Raw genomic sequence first — 17670 nt, 5'->3', positions numbered from 1 at the left:
GCCAGCTACCGGAGGCCCCAGTCATACTGGCAAACAGTTCAAAGCTTCTTCCATGGAGATTTGGGCTGAAAATGTGGGACATTTCTACAACATTCATTGACGGCATTGGGACGCGGGGATTATTTTCAGGGAGACATAAAAAAAGGATGTTTTTTTAAAAAACATCTAAACATCTGGGTTGTCCCCCACAAATAGAGACTATGCTCCCAGCAAGGGGGCATTTTTTGTGTGCGCGCAAATTGCCGTTACCTTTTCCCCAACATGCCGATTAATCTGTAACCAGATATCCCTGTATATACTGTATAACCAGGACTGGCGGTGCTATTGGGAACAATAACATAAATACACAAAGAAAAAAAGAAACCCAATAAATAGCACTCAGATATTTAAAAAATGTATTGGGTTTATGAAGGTTTAAGGTTTTCAGGACTAAATCTATATATTTTTAAACTAAAGCTAAAATGATGAGGTGTCACAATATAACGTGTTTCAACTGTATTGCAACTCCCATGTATGTCCCTTTGTGGGGCTGGAGCTTTAACCAGAGCAACACACTAAAGTCCCCTTTTGGCATCACAAGCCTTTGTCATTAAACTATACGCAGCACCTGAAATTCTTCCAGACCCACTTCTTGCTGCTCAAGAGCAAACTGTAGCACAAGAGTACTTCTGGGTAACGTGGTTAGCCGAGTCATCCTCCGCTTTCAGATTTCTCACCCACTCGGTATCTGTCTGAGTCAGCAGATCTTACCTGCTCAGCCTGAGTGGCCAGCGACCTTATGGTGAATTCTAGCGGATCTCGGCAGAAAGCGATGTGTTTGCTTCTAATGTTCATCTCACAAACTGAGCGCTCGGAGGGAAAGTGAAATCCTCCCACTTTCCAGCCATGTTTACAAGTAATGAACAAAAGATAAAATGGCCTAATGTGCTACATCCAACTTGATAAATGATAGTTAAATACTTATCTGTTTATCTTGACCCACACGAGGTCACCATCCCAGTAGCTCTCTGTGACAATATATATGATGTAGCGGATTTGGGTTCTGAGCTTACACGCCCTGTGTGTGTGTGTGTGTGTTCATTTCAGTTGGAAAAACAATATGGCGGTTAGTGACCCCGCCTCCCTGTATCTACGCTCGCCCATCCCACCTCTTTAGTTGCAGTTCTTGCTAAGCTCCTGTGAGTGACCAGTCTATAAAGACCGCTCTCCCCCCATTAGAGAGGTTCTGAGAACGTTTTCCAGGTGCAGCAGGGTTAGGACTCACAGATGGGCCATACTGCCGTGGTTACAGGCTTAAGTACTTTGGCCAAAGGATTAAACTAAATGACCCTTGTTTATGACAATATATACAGATAAGAATGTAACTATATACTGTGTCATGTTAGATGTAGCACTGGGCCTGTTTGTCTTTTGTTCTGTACATGAGCTCCCAATCCTAGTAGCGCTCCTTTTGACAAATATATAGATAATGCAGTGGATTTGGGTTGAGCGTACAGGGGCTGTATGTGTATGTTTACAAGTAACAATGAGGAAGGATCTCACAGTATAGAAATCTTTCAAGTTTAGGTTTTTTTTAATATATTTTTGAAATGCATAAACCAAAGATTTAAGCAATTAGACCAGTGATCTGTTGGCCTTTAAAAAAAAGTATTTGTACTGTGTCAGATTTCCAGAAATTCATAATCTGTTAAACATTAATAGAGAAACAGTTTTGTTTGTATTCTGTTAAGGAATTGGAAATGTAGGCTTGCAAATAAATTCCTGCTTTTTGAATAAGTGGTGATGCTTTGTAATGCCTCATATTAGTACCAATATAGTTTAGCCTTAAACAGGCCATGTTCACTGGTTGCCTGTTGGATTTGGGAGGTTATAATGCACCTTTATAAATCCTGAGGCTCAAAGGGAAAGTGGCTGTAGTTATTAACCAGGCTCAATAACTCCAGCTGACAAACGCCAGCCTCCTGTTTAATAGAAGGGCAAAAAGTGCCAGACAGATCCTCAGAGTGACGAATTGCAAAGTGACACCTTCAGAGTAAATCACCCCAGAAAGGGAGAAGAAAGCAAACGGCTCTTTTACTTACAAAATGGATGTTTCTTGTCCCCAAATATCTTTCTTTATAATCAAATATGTTGGTTATTTTCTTGGAAGTCGAACATGGCTAGTGCTGCGCTAGAACACATCCATATTTTACTAAACTCGTATGCCATAAAACACCTAATGCCTGGTGGCGTCTTATCCCGGAGAACCGCTTGGTAAATAATGCCTGGTGGCGTCTTATCCCGGAGAACCGCTTGGTAAATAATGCCTGGTGGTGCCTTATCCCGGAGAACCGCTTGGTAAATAATGCCTGGTGGCGCCTTATCCCGGAGAACAGCTTGGTAAATAATGTCTAACGTTACAATCTTTGCCTGGGAGTAGTTTCTGCCAACCATGGTCTTGGTTCTTGGGGCGAGACCTCAGAAGTCTGTTAAATACTTAAGCATTAAGTGCTAACAGGGATCTTCAAAGTGCAGTAACAATGTGTTATGTGCTATTTTCAGCGGTAACGAGCGCTTTGCGTTATTCTAACGGACGTCAGTGGTAATCTTATGGAAAAGAGGCGTTCCCTCTACGCATAACCCCAACGCTAAGGTATAATTACCGTAGGGATGCAACGCTAGATCATAGATAAACTTGGCGTTACTCCCACCGAGACCCTGTAATAATGTCTGTTCCAGGGTCTAGACAAGTGTAAGACCAGTTAGGTCTGATTTAACCATCGTATTGTTATTTACCTGTTGTTGTTTTTTTTAAACAACTGTTGAGGACCTGATAGGAGTAACTCCGCCTTTGGGTGAGTCCGGCTTAACATCATGTTATTTGAAGCTAACGCAAGGCAGTGCCAACTTCACATGGCGTTAAACTTATGCCAATGAGATCACTAACGACTGTTATACTCCATACGGGGAAGCTGTTTATTAGTTCCAGACCGGAACCAGCTCTTTACCTGTGACGTCATCTAAGTCTCGCAAGACGCGAGCACCGGCGGGGAATCCCTTACAGAGGACGCGGAGATGGATCGACTTTGGCGGCCACCGCTACCCGCGTCAGTCAAGGGGTTTCACTTACTTTTGCACATACCCTGACTCTTAATGACTCATTGTTTGTCTAATAATTCATACATTATTTTGTTTATAAAGACATGGAATTGGTTAATATAAACCCTATTCGATATTTAAGAAGAGTCATGTTTTGATTCAAGAAGGTTATCACGGAAAAACTATGGAATTTCCGTAATTATCATTGGGGTCACAAACGTTTTCTCGCCGCTGTACAAAGCCGAGCTGCAGCACACAATGGTTAAAATGAATGGTTTTTATTACACAAATTGGGCCATTTTTAGCACCAAGACGAGTCTGTGTTGGTGAAAGCGCTGCTGCCCTTATGTAATATCCAGACATGAGACAAATTCATTTAAATGTTTTTCCTGTATACGTCACTGATGCAGAGACCGCTCGCTGACAATTAAGCTTGGTGCTCAAAGGCTGCTAACAGTACTGTAGAAATTCAATCTAGCTCCTGTCATTTCATTACCGTGTAATTGCATTATATCAGTGATCCTTACTTACGGGTGATGCAGAAGTTACTGCTGGCCACATGACCGTGTTTATAGTGTAACAAATTGCAACAAAACACTTTGCAAACTAGGACAGACCCCAAATAAGAGCGTCAGAGAAACATGGGGGGGGGGGGGGGGGGGGTCTGACTGTCCCATGTACTGTACCCTCAGTCAGACCCGACCCCTCTGTCCCATGTAATGTACCCTCAGTCAGACCCGACCCCTCTGTCCCATGTACTGTACCCTCAGTCAGACCCGACCCTTCTGTCCCATGTACTGTACCCTCTGTCAGACCCCCCCTCTGTCCCATGTACTGTACCCTCTGTCAGACCCCCCCTCTGTCCCATGTACTGTACCCTCTGTCAGACCCGACCCCTCTGTCCCATGTACTGTACCCTCTGTCAGACCCCCCCTCTGTCCCATGTACTGTACCCTCTGTCAGACCCCCCCTCTGTCCCATGTACCGTACCCTCTGTCAGACCCCCCCTGTCCCATGTACTGTACCCTCTGTCAGACCCCCCCTCTGTCCCATGTACTGTACCCTCTGTCAGACCCCCCCTGTCCCATGTACTGTACCCTCCATCAGACCCCACTGTCCCATGTACTGTACCCTCCATCAGACCCCCCTGTCCCATGTACTGAACCCTCCATCAGACCCCCCTCTGTCCAATGTACTGTACCCTCACCTCAGTGGGTGGTCTGACTGTGGGTAAAATACATGGGGACAATGCAAGGAAGAGGCACTTCTAACAGGACAGGCATCTCGGAATTCCCCAATGTGTTTGCGTTGCATTTTTTCATATTTTTTATTTAAATGATTGGAATGGATCTCAACCTCAATGCGCCGCTATACAAAACAAGCAATGTAATATACAAGAAATAGTCTCCCTTTATCTCGGAGGGAGAGCCCTGGTTGGTGAGACCGGTTAGATGCTGCTTTTTAGGCAGATGCATGAAGAGGAAGATAAAGGGCAGGTGAGACTGGAACGGGTCCCAGGGAAGGCCGGGCCGCCCCGTCCCAGGGGAGGCCGGGCCGCCCCGTCCCAGGGGAGGCCGGGCCGCCCCGTCCCAGGGGAGGCCGGGCCGCCCCGTCCCAGGGGAGGCCGGGCCGCCCCAGGGGAGGCCGGGCCGCCCCGTCCCAGGGGAGGCCGGGCCGACCCGTCCCAGGGGAGGCCGGGCCGACCCGTCCCAGGGGAGGCCGGGCCGCCCCGTCCCAGGGGAGGCCGGGCCGCCCCGTCCCAGGGGAGGCCGGGCCGCCCCGTCCCAGGGGAGGCCGGGCCGCCCCGTCCCAGGGGAGGCTGCCCCGTCCCAGGGGAGGCCGGGCCGCCCCGTCCCAGGGGAGGCCGGGCCGCCCCGTCCCAGGGGAGGCCGCCCCGTCCCAGGGGAGGCCGGGCCGCCCCGTCCCAGGGGAGGCCGCCCCGTCCCAGGGGAGGCCGGGCCGCCCCGTCCCAGGGGAGGCCGGGCCGCCCCGTCCCAGGGGAGGCCGGGCCGTCCCAGGGGAGGCCGGGCCGCCCCAGGGGAGGCCGGGCCGCCCCAGGGGAGGCCGGGCCGTCCCAGGGGAGGCCGGGCCGTCCCAGGGGAGGCCGGGCCGACCCGTCCCAGGGGAGGCCGGGCCGACCCGTCCCAGGGGAGGCCGGGCCGCCCCGTCCCAGGGGAGGCCGGGCCGCCCCGTCCCAGGGGAGGCCGGGCCGCCCCGTCCCAGGGGAGGCCGGGCCGCCCCGTCCCAGGGGAGGCCGGGCCGCCCCGTCCCAGGGGAGGCTGCCCTGTCCCAGGGGAGGCCGGGCTGCCCCGTCCCAGGGGAGGCCGGGCTGCCCCGTCCCAGGGGAGGCCGGGCTGCCCCGTCCCAGGGGAGGCCGGGCTGCCCCGTCCCAGGGGAGGCCGGGCTGCCCCGTCCCAGGGGATGCAAAACAATGGGATGTGGGGAAAGGTGAAGGGGATGGGTGGGGAAGTGGATTGGGCGCTCCCAAGTGAACCAATAATGTTGTTGGGAATACAACTAATATCACACAATAAACACCAATAGTGAAAAATAAATAAGTGTAAAGTGCAGCTCAACTTCCTCTGATGGGACAGTTCCGGGTCCCAGAAGGGTAGATTGTTTCTTGGAGATGAGGAGGAGCGCAGGCAGGTGTAGCAAAATATGCAAAAGAGAATAACATATATAGTGCAGATGGTAAACACTGTGCAGATAGGTGTAATCTATAGTATAGAACTCACATAGATCGCAGAAAATATCACATGTCAGAGATCCTTCTGAATGGTAGCAGGGAAATCCCTCAAGGCACGGATATGTATGGATAAGAAGAAAAGCCACAATAGTGCATACTATTCCAATATTGTATTAATCAGACAAATAACACGAGTATATTACACTCACATTCGCCATGTAAAAATCAGGTGAAGGAGAGAACCGCAGCTCGTTGTATGGTGGTGCAGGTGTAGGCAGCTTCACAATATCCAGGATTCTCTTCCGCGTGTGTCACAGCCGTCGCGTCACTTCCGCTATCGCGTCACGGCTGAGGGCGGAAGTTCCCAATGGAAGAGACCTTAGATCGAGTTCTGCCAGTCCTTCAGAGCTTGTTCCCTCACTGTAAACTCTACGCGTTTCGCCAGATGCTTCGTCAGGAGTTCTGGTGCTGGCGCGTTAGTTTCCCACAGCGTGCCCTCTTGATACCAAGCTCTTTCCCATATTCATCTCCATACCAGACCAGGAGCTCTGTGTGTGGGGGGAGGTCTGTGCAGGTTCTGTAGTAGATTTTCCTGTGGTACTGCAACGCCACAAGGTTCTGTTCTTCCTCGTTTCTCGCACAATTTACAAACAGAAAAGGCTCCTGTGTGCTTCCTGCACCACTTTATGTCTTCATCTTCTCTTTCCCGGAATTTGAGACACTAACTACATCCGGGTCACAGCTCTGTGTCCTACTGCGCATGCTCCCAGGGGAGGCTGCCCCTTCCCAGGGGAGGCTGCCCCTTCCCAGGGGAGGCTGCCCCGTAACAGGGGAGGCCGGGCTGCCCCGTCCCAGGGGAGGCTGCCCCGTCCCAGGGGAGGCTGCCCCGTAACAGGGGAGGCCGGGCCGCCCCGTCCCAGGGGAGGCCGGGCCGCCCCGTCCCAGGGGAGGCCGGGCCGCCCCGTCCCAGGGGAGGCTGCCCCGTCCCAGGGGAGGCTGCCCCGTCCCAGGGGAGGCTGCCGTGATACTGGTGTTGTGGAAACATGGAAGTGTGTTGATGAGTGTAAGTAATGTATGTTTATTAAGTTAATGCGGAAGCCATTAATGGGAAAACAAGCTGGAAAAAAAACATATCCACAAGCAGATAATGGAAATTCCAAATAAGTTGGGGAGAAAGATTTCCCTCTAAAAATAAATGGCAAGTTTAAACAAGGATGCCTCCTCCAAGATGTAGGAAGCAGGCAGTTCAGCAGCAAGGCACTAGGACAGTGACCTCATTTAACCTAAGGAGCTCACATTTAATTATCTGTAAACATTTTCTCCTTGACTTCCCATAACGCCTGGAAGCTTTCTAGCATGGTTAATTAAATCACTCCATTCAAAGCCTATCTGCTCCAATATGCTAAGATCCTACTTCCATATTCTGACTAATATAGTGATTAGCTGACAGCTATCGCGATGCCGCAATTACCATGCTGCATGGACCCGAGGCTCGAAATATTTAATGCAAATCACAACCAATGCCTCTGCCTATTCGCCCTACTCCGATGACTTGATCAATGGGCCAGAACAGCGGATAAGCTGTCGGTTCCGTACGAAATGAAACGGAAGAATGGAAGATATGAACGCCGAGACGATAAATTAACAAAGACATGAACAGTGTTAAAAAGAAAAGAAAAAGTTTTGATATATTAAGCCGGAGGAAAAGATTAACATTACAAAGGGATAGAACAATTTGCTTTAATGACAAGAATGTGAAGTGTATGTATGTATGTCTTTATTTATATAGCGCCATTAATGTACATAGCGCTTCACAGCAGTAATACACGTGGTATTCAAATAAATAACAGATAATATAAATAACAGATCATGGGAATAAGCGCTTTAGACATAAAAGTAACATAAAGGAAGAGGAGTCCCTGCCCCGAGGAGCTTACAGTCTAATTGGTAGGTAGGGAGAACGTACAGAGACAGTAGGAGGGAGTTCTGGTAAGTCCGTCTGCAGGGGGCCAAGCTTTATGTATCATGTGTTCAGAATAGCCACAGTGCTATTCATATGCTTCTTTAAGCAAGTGTGTCTTAAGGTGGGTCTTAAAGGTGTATAGAGAGGGTGCTAGTCGGGTACTGAGGGGAAGGGCATTCCAGAGGTGTGGTGCAGTCAGTGAAAAAGGTTTAAGGCGGGAGAGGGCTTTAGATACAAAGGGGGTAGAAAGAAGACATCCTTGAGCAGAACGCAAGAGTCTGGATGGTGCATAACGAGAAATTAGGGCTGAGATGTAAGGAGGGGCAGAAGAGTGTAAAGCTTTAAAAGTGAGGAGAAGAATGGAGTGTGAGATGCGGGATTTGATCGGAAGCCAGGAGAGGGATTTCAGGAGGGGAGACGCTGAGACAGATCTAGGAAAGAGTAGAGTGATTCTGGCAGCAGCGTTTAGGATAGATTGTAGGGGAGACAGGTGAGAGGCAGGAAGGCCGGACAGCAGGAGGTTACAGTAATCAAGACGGGAGAGAATGAGGGCCTGAGTCAGAGTTTTAGCAGTCGAGCAACAGAGGAAAGGGCGTATCTTTGTTATATTGCGGAGGAAAAAGCAACAGGTTTTAGAAATGTTTTGAATGTGAGGGGAGAATGTGAGAGAGGAGTCGAGTGTAACCCCTAGGCAGCGTGCTTGGGCTACTGGGTGAATGATCGTAGTTCCAACAGTAATGTGGAAGGAGGTAGTAGGGCCAGGTTTGGGAGGAAGTATGAGGAGGTCTGTTTTAGCCATGTTGAGTTTAAGGCGACGGAGGGCCATCCAGGATGATATAGCAGAGAGACATTCAGAAACTTTGGTCTGTATAGCAGGTGTAAGGTCGGGTGTTGAAAAGTATATTTGTGTGTCGTCAGCATAGAGGTGATAATTAAACCCAAAAGATGTTATTAGGTCACCTAGAGAGAGTGTATACAGAGAAAAGAGAAGAGGTCCCAGTACAGAGCCCTGGGGTACCCCCACAGAGAGAAGAGAAGGGGTCCCAGGCAGTGAGTGGGGAGTCGAACCTCACAGATCTTCTGCTTTTATAAACACTGACCGCAGTTAAGAAGCAAACAAGACTGGCACGTTAGACCGAAGCAAATACACACACACTACCCCCAAATACACACGCGCACACACTACCCCCAAATACACACGCGCACACACTACCCCCAAATACACACGCGCACACACTACCCCAAAATACACACGCGCGCACACTACCCCCAAATACACACGCGCACACACTACCCCCAAATACACACGCGCACACACCACCCCCAAATACACACGCGCACACACTACCCCCAAATACACACGCGCACACACTACCCCCAAATACACACGCGCACGCCCCCAAATACACACGCGCACACACTACCCCCCAAATACACACGCGCACACACTACCCCCAAATACACACGCGCACACACTACCCCCAAATACACACACACACACTACCTCCAAATACACACGCGCACACTACCCCCAAATACACACACGCCTCCAAATACACACGCACACACACACTACCCCCAAATACACACGCGCACACACTACCCCCAAATACACACACACGCCTCCAAATACACATGCGCACACACACTACCCCCTAAATACACACGCGCACACACTACCCCCAAATACACACACACACTACCCCCAAATACACACACACACTACCCCCAAATACACACGCGCACACTACCCCCAAATACACACACGCCTCCAAATACACACGCACACACACACTACCCCCCAAATACACACGTGCATACACTACCCCCAAATACACACACTCACTACCCACAAATACACATGCGCACACACTACCCCCAAATACACACACACGCCTCCACATACACACGCGCACACACACTACCCCCAAATACACACACACGCCTCAAAATACACACGCGCACACACACTACCCCCAAATACACACACACGCCTCCAAATACACGCGCACAAACTACCCCCCAAATACACACGCGCACACACTACCCCCCAAACACACACACACACACACACACACACACACACACACACACACACACACGCACACACACACAACCCCCCAAATACACACGCGCACACACTAACCCCAAATACACACACACACACACACTAACCCCAAATACACACACACACTAACCCCCTCAATACACAAGCACACACACTAACCCCCCCAAATACACGCGCACACACTAAACCCCCAAATACACACACACGCACTAACCCCCCCAAATACACACGCACACCCCCCCCCCCAAACACACATGCATGCACTACCCCCCCAAATATATATACATCAGTATACGAGGGGCTATCTTCTGCAAAGCATATTTATCACCAGCTCTCCAGGCGCATTATCAGTAATCTGCTTCACTTATTGTCCAAATAAACATCACAATGTTTTCTTGGAGGAGAAAGTTTGTCCCACTTCCGGAAAAACACACAAATACACACACACACACACACACACACACACACACACACACACACACACACACACACACACACACACACACACACACACACACACACACACACACACACACACACACGCACACACACGAGATCAATCATAAAATAATTTAAAAATAAATGATAGATTCACTAAAGAACGCTCAAGAACGTCCGTTTTAATGTAAGAGATGCCACAAGGTTGCACCTTTAATATGTGAAACACACACACACACACACACACACACTTACTTTGGGCCTGCCTCTCTCCTGCACTGTCCTGGGTTGCCATTCTCCAGCCGGGCACCTCCTCAGCTGCTGCCTCTCTCGCTCACGGTCCTGACAGTGGCTGCAGGGGTGCCAGGCCGGTGTTGGTCGGGCCTCTTGTTGCCACCGGGCATCTCCCCAGCTGCTGGTCTGCCTCCTGCACTGCCCCATGCTGTGTCTCTCTGAGGCTGGCGCGTGCTGATGTCACAGAGCAGCCCGGCATGGGACAGTGCAGGAGGCGAGCCAGCAGCTGGGGAGGTGACCGGTGGCAACAAGAGGCCTGACCAACACCGGCCTGGCACCCCTGCAGCCACTGTCAGGACCGTGAGCGAGAGAGGCAGCAGCTGGGGAGCAGCGACCTGCAGACAGAGGAGAGCCGCATGTTCGTGCGGGAAGAGCCGCAGGTTACCCACCCTGTCCTAGGATGCTGCCTTGTTCTCAGACTTCCTCACTCACTAAATCCCATAACTATCAATGCTGAAGGGCGATACACACAGGCGTTACACACAGGCGATACACACAGGCGATACACACAGGCGATACACACAGGCGATACACACAGGCGATACACACAGGCGATACACACAGGCGATACACACAGGCGATACACACAGGCGTTACACACAGGCGTTACACACAGGCGTTACACACAGGCGTTACACACAGGCGTTACACACAGGCGTTACACACAGGCGTTACACACAGGCGTTACACACAGGCGTTACACACAGGCGTTACACACAGGCGTTACACACAGGCGTTACACACAGGCGATACACACAGGCGATACACACAGGCGATACACACAGGCGATACACACAGGCGATACACACAGGCGATACGAAATGTTGCGGATCAAACATCAATTTCATTTCAAAAGAATAATTGTAAGTTGACACATTGTTGCTGTAATCAGAGAACTTGAGACAAGTCGGCCCTTACCGAAGTACTCCTCCGAAGGGGGGTTCTCCATGTCATACAACATCTTCTTAGTCAGGCGCTCCAGCTCATCCTCGGGCCGCATTACAGGATAGGCGGCCTAAAAAAAGAAGAAGAGTTAAGAGACCATCAGCACACAAGAAACTTGTATCCAGAAGACGAGAGAGAAAAAAAAGAATTGTAATTAAATATACTTTAGGGAGTTATTTGGTATTGCAGACACTTCACTTGGAGAGGAGACCTGCGCCCCAGACATCCTGCTTACTATCATTTCATGTTGGATATCACAACCTGCAACAATTGTGCATTCCTCTAGGATATGGCCACTGGAACATTCCCCCCCCACATCCTGCCGTGCCCACAATCCAAGGCCCATATGCACGATAGGGTGCTACACTTTAACACGACCTAATGCTTTAATGGGAGTTAAGGCTTTGTTCCCCGCTGGCGCCGAGCTCGCTGAGCGGGCGGTGCTTGGCGAGGTGACATATATATATGCAAGCTTAAGCCTATAGGGAACCATGTTAAAAATGGTTTTTGAAGCAAAAAGTGGCACTGCGTGCTCATTTGCATGTCATTTCCCAGAATCCCTTGCTGCAGTGGAAGTGCTGTGTGCTGGGTGATAATGGTGAAGGGCGGGGTTGCAGACCTGCCTTAGGCCTTGGCCATGTTTGGCGCTTGCTCGCTCTCGCTTGCTGCCGCTCGCTCTACCTGGAGCTTTTTGCTGTCCTTACAGAGGAGACAGCAAGCGCTTGGGAGGCGGGTATCACTGTGTGTGTTGGTAGCTGTCAGTGTGTGTGTCACTGGGGAACGTGTGTGTGTGTGTGTGTGTGTGTGTGTGTGTGTGTGTGTGTGTGTGTGTGTGTGTGTGTGTGTGTGTGTGTATTATATAATATTTTAAAAATTAAAAAAAAAAGACATGTGAGAATAAATTATTTATTAACATTGTGCAACTTTGATAAATATATTCACGCACACACACACGCGCACACACGCATACACATACACACACACACACACACACAATGCACACACACATGCACACACATATACATACACACACACACACACACGCGCACACACGCATACACACACATGCATACACACACACACACACACACGCACACACACACACACACATGCACACACACACACACACACACACACACACACATGCATACACACACACACACATGCATACACAAAGGCACACACACACAAAGGCACACACACATGCATACACACATGCATACACAAAGGCACACACACACAAAGGCACACACATATGCATATACATACACACACACATACACACACACACACACACACACACACACATACACACACACACACACACACGAGACATGGATCGGGGTAGAAGGGGGACAGACCGTCAGGGGGCGGGCGCGTCACTGGCCGGGGGCGGGCCAGTGACATCACGGAGCTGGTTCGCCCTCATTGGGCGAACCGCTCACGTGACCGGCCTGTCTCGCCGGCAAGCGGGGGAATTTTAAATTCCCCCAAGACCTGCGCTTCCGCAAGCGCGCGGAAGCGCAGGTGAGCCCCTACTAAAGCCGCTCTAATTGCGGCTGTAGGGGCTCAGTGCTGAGCGGGAGCGCGCCTCAGCGCGCTTCCGCCAGCAAGCAGGTAACATGTCCGGGGCCTTAGACATGCAGATGAGCATACAGTTATATTTACATATATATATATATATATATATATATATATATATATATATATACAGTGTTCGACAAACTTATACATTTGCTCGCCCCGGGCGAGTGGATTTAACCCCCGGGCGAGTAAATATTGGCCCAAGCTGCACACGTTTGGTACTAGGTGGCGAGTAGATTTTTTTTGTGTGGCGAGTAGATTTTTTGGTGATTTGTCAACCAATATAGTATATATATATATATATATATATATATAGAGGTATCAGTACCGTGTTAGCCGAGCTTCAATAATCAAAAAAATAAATAGATGATACCGTTCTGTGGCTAACGAAATGCTTTTATTTGTGCGAGCTTTCGAGATACACTGATCTCTTCTTCCGGCGATGTTACAATGAATGAAGCAAAAGGTAAACTTAAAAACAGTGTCTCTTGGAATGTTATCTGTGCTGTTCCTTCCCCTGGTGTGGATGTGTTTTATGGCTAGAGGTGTCAAAAGGTTACTGTGAAAGCAAGTTAAGAAAGAGTGTGTATGTGTATCAGTGTGAATAAAAATGAATGGAGAGACCACAGTATATACAGTGCTTTACACAAGGTGTGTGTGGAGTGGGACTGGATATAAATGGTGTGGGTGGGTGTGGAAATGTGAGAGTTAGTAGCACAACTAAAAGTGTGTGTGGATACTTAGTGGTCCCTATTGGTGTATAGGGATGGAAAAACAAGGAGTATTAGTATGTGTGAGAGACAGCTGTGTGTGCAAACATATAGCACAGTATGTACAGACATGGCCTTTAGCGCTTATGGGACGAGCGTTCACTACTGTCAGTAATGACTCATAAAATTTCGATCTCTGTTTAGGCCACTGCTAAGTGTCCCGAACAGTTGCATAAATTTGTATTCATGCAACCGTCTCTCTTTCGGGGTTTTAAGATTACCTTTGAGTATGGCAACCCTCAGATCGTTCATCTGATGGCCAGAGGCAGAGAAATGTTCGCCAACAGGACTGTCTCTTGTACCGCGTGTGATGCTGTGGCGATGCAGGTTCATTCTCTTGTTTAGCCCCTGCCCTGTCTCACCTATGTAGTAGCAGCCCCCTGGGCATTTCATGCACATGATGAGGTACACGACATTGCTGGAAGAACAGGTGAACCTTCCTCTGATTTTGTATTCCCGATTCCTGTGTGGTATTTGTATTGTGTCCGCTGTGTAGAGCATTGCGCAGGTTTTGCATCTTGGGTCCTGGCATGGTTTTGTCCCGCATTCAGTTGTACTGCTGAATACTTTACTCCTCACCATAATATTCTTGAGATTATGGGCTTGTCTGTATGATAATAAGGGTGCTTCAGGGAAGACCTGTTGCAGTCTTGTATCTTCCTGGAGGATGGGTTGTAGTTTCCTGGCGATCTTGCGTAGGGCTCCTAGGTGTGGGTTATATGTGACCACCAAAGGTACCCTGTCGCTTGTCTCCTTCTGTTTGTATTCAAGGAGATCACTTCTTGGTATTCTGGTGGCTTTGTGAATTTGCTGGTCTACAATTCTGTGATTATATCCACGGTTTATAAAGTCTGATCGCAAGGCTTTAATCCGCTGGTCTCTGTCTGCTGTGTCGGAGCATATCCGGTTGTATCGTATGGCTTGACTGTAGATGGTTGCATGTTTGGTGTGTGTCGGGTGGAAGCTGTTGTCCCTCAAATAGCTGGCTCTGTCTGTAGGTTTGCGGTATACAGAAGTCTGTAGTTGGTTGTTGTAGTTGGTATATATATATATATCCACACACACACACACAAGTCCCTGCTCACGCGATGCGCCCGCGGGTATGTGCATGCACACACGCTCACCGGTGCTCAGCGCTCAGGTAAATAAACATTTTTAACTTTCCCGCTCGCTCGAGCAGACGCAGGACACCCGGCTTATGTCACTACCCTCACTGAGGAGGGACAGCAAGGAAACAGCGAGGTTGAGAAAAGCAGGGGATTCTGGGAGATAAAATAGCAACAACAGTTTCAACCTGATACTGCAGCCATCTTTAAACGACAGTCTCCCTGATACAGCGGCCATCTTTATAACCAGTCTCCCTGATATAGCAGCCATCTTTATAACCATTGATTTCAACTTTAAGCCAAATTGATTTCATGTACAAAATCTGTGTGTGTGTGTGTGTGTGTGTGTGTCTGTGTGTGTATATAGACACACCCACACACACACACACACATATATATACATATACACGTATTCTGTTTTACATATTGTTTGGCTTCTTTTAGGTCTTTACAAAAAGCAGTATATAGCATTATTCTTCAATTTTGTGCAGACTCACCAGTTCAGAAAGGAAATTAATTTAGTGATTAATATCCCTAAGATTAACCGTTGTATGTATATTATTGTAAGTTTGTATATGTTCATAACACCCAACAAACGTAGCGCTTCACAATTTATATATATATGCAAATATAACTGTATGCTCATCTGCATGTCTTAGGCAGGTCTGCAACCCCGCCTTTGCATGGTCATTAAGCCGCCTTAAGCTTGCTGCATGGTCACAGCTTTGAGCACAGCCAGGGTTAAGGTGCATACCCAGAAAACCACCCACAGACAGCTGTTTCGACCTGGCTGTGCTCAAAGCTGTGACCATGCAGCAAGCTTAAGCCTATAGGGAACCATGTTAAAAATGGTTATTGAGGCAAAAAGTGACACTGTGTGCTCATTTGCATGTCATTTCCCAGAATCCCTTGCTGCAGTGGAAGTGCTGTATGCTGGGTGATAATAAGGAAAGGCGGGGTTGCAGACCTGCCTAAGACATGCAGATGAGCATACAGTTATATTTGCTTTCCTGTGGAGGGTTTTTGTCACTTTTTTTACTCACCATAACTTAACTCAGTATTATGGTTATATATATATATATATATATATATATATATATATATATATATATATATATATATATATATATATATATATAACACACACACACACACACATCCACCTTCCAAATCCCAGTTCACACTGTTTGCAAACATTTCCAAGATAATTTGTTTATAAAAAAAAATAAAGCAAGTGTGTTTAAGGTTCCAATCCCACAAATTTTTATTCATTAAATATTTCGCGGTCATTATGTCGCTGCGCGGGACTGCGCCTGTATATAAACAGAAAGAAAAACCGCTGCATTACACACACTATTGGAGCTTTTATTTCTCCGCTTGTATTTTGAGCAAATTGGAAATAATACTTGTTTTCTTTGTAATTAGATTCACAGAAAACATACTAAGCGATGCAGAACAGCGTGTTCAGAACTGCCAGTCATGGTTAAATAATTAGTCCGGATTGCGTGGAAATGCAGCCTGCAGTGCTGCGGCCGCTCCGTGCACGGAAGCGTTCGTCTCGTTACTATACGAGCAGCACAATTTAATCATTTGTATAATGCCAACATCGTGCTCTCAAAATGATCATTTGCAATCTGCAATACCGGATATTGGAAGGCCCATAAAATAGCAACTGAAACAGAACAAGAAGAACACACAATAAAGGAGGCATAATACCAACAAGTGTTCCCCCAAATACCCCCGCGAGCCCTCAATATACCCAGCTGAAGCAACTAAAACATGGGTCAGTATCCTTGCGATGCTCAGCATCATCTGATCTATTCCCACATGGTTTGTTCTGAGAAATCCTACGGCTGTCCAAGCCTTTAAGCAGCAAAAGCATCATTCTCCAAGAGGAATATTTTACCAGCAGACGCGATGCCGACGCGATTTTTTGCAGCCGGGAATATTTGATTTTTCAGGGGCTGTCGCCTCATGTGACAGCCCCTGAACCAATCAATGGCCTGGTCGCCCGCGACGACGACGCAAAGCGAAATACAACTTGCGCTAGCGGCGACGAGTGACTTCACGCGTCGCGGTCGCAGGCACCATACGCACAGCCTTAGACGTGTGAATGTGCTCACAAGTGATCTTTTTATTTGATAAAAAAAATATAAATAAATATTTATATTATCTAGGTGGGGTGTCACTTACTGCTTACGAATACTCAATATGTTGTGAAGCTGGTTCTCTGTCAGACAATAATCTGATCATTCAGATGAACCTCTCCCCGTGCCCCACGCATGTCCTAATACCGCCGCACACACCACAGGCCGCGCTGGTGCGTCAGGTACATCAACAGTACTTGTTTTTTGGAAGTGATAAGGCGGAGTCGGAGCAGCGAGTCCTTTGTGCGTTTCCGGTGTCCAAGGCCTGAACGCGTCATGTCGTCTCTCCTGGAGCAATCTCATAACCCAGTGTGCCACCAGACCCCGGCATTCTAAGGGTTAATAAAGGGCCTCACTTGCCCATAATATGTAGACCAGGGAGACGTTCGAGTGTGTGAGACCCAGAATTGCCTTGAAACAAGACATTCCATTTCTAGACCTTTCCAAGTCATCGCGTACAAATTTGGATTTGTGTTTCTGATGAAACCAAGCTGCGATAATCCCGGGTGTTTGTGTTTGGAGCCCCATGACCCACCCAAAGTTCAGAGACGTTCGGATTCAAGGGGTCCCCAACTGACCATCCAGGCT

At 48.5% G+C, this 17670-nt stretch overlaps 1 protein-coding gene and 1 long non-coding RNA gene across 3 annotated transcripts in view; one reads left to right on the top strand and one right to left on the bottom strand.

Moving 5' to 3' along the window:
• LPP (LIM domain containing preferred translocation partner in lipoma) overlaps nt 1-17670 on the bottom strand; it is a 243942-nt gene that overhangs the window by 37736 nt on the left and 188536 nt on the right. The window contains exon 8 of one of the 2 annotated variants that reach the window (XM_075571029.1): nt 11449-11545. In XM_075571029.1, coding sequence (XP_075427144.1) covers nt 11449-11545 — 97 coding nt within the window. Of the gene's footprint in view, nt 1-10491; nt 10676-11448; nt 11546-17670 lie in introns of those variants that run through there. The other variant, XM_075571030.1, reaches the window with a different exon arrangement.
• LOC142466181 (uncharacterized) overlaps nt 1-17670 on the top strand; it is a 51581-nt gene that overhangs the window by 4399 nt on the left and 29512 nt on the right. The gene's annotated exons all lie outside the window — the stretch shown is intronic.

Source organism: Ascaphus truei, chromosome 14 (genome assembly GCF_040206685.1).
Source record: "Ascaphus truei isolate aAscTru1 chromosome 14, aAscTru1.hap1, whole genome shotgun sequence".
In the NCBI taxonomy this organism is placed as follows: domain Eukaryota; kingdom Metazoa; phylum Chordata; class Amphibia; order Anura; family Ascaphidae; genus Ascaphus; species Ascaphus truei.
The sequence above is the reverse complement of the archived record's forward strand: the minus strand, read 5'-3'. Positions and strand labels throughout refer to the sequence as shown.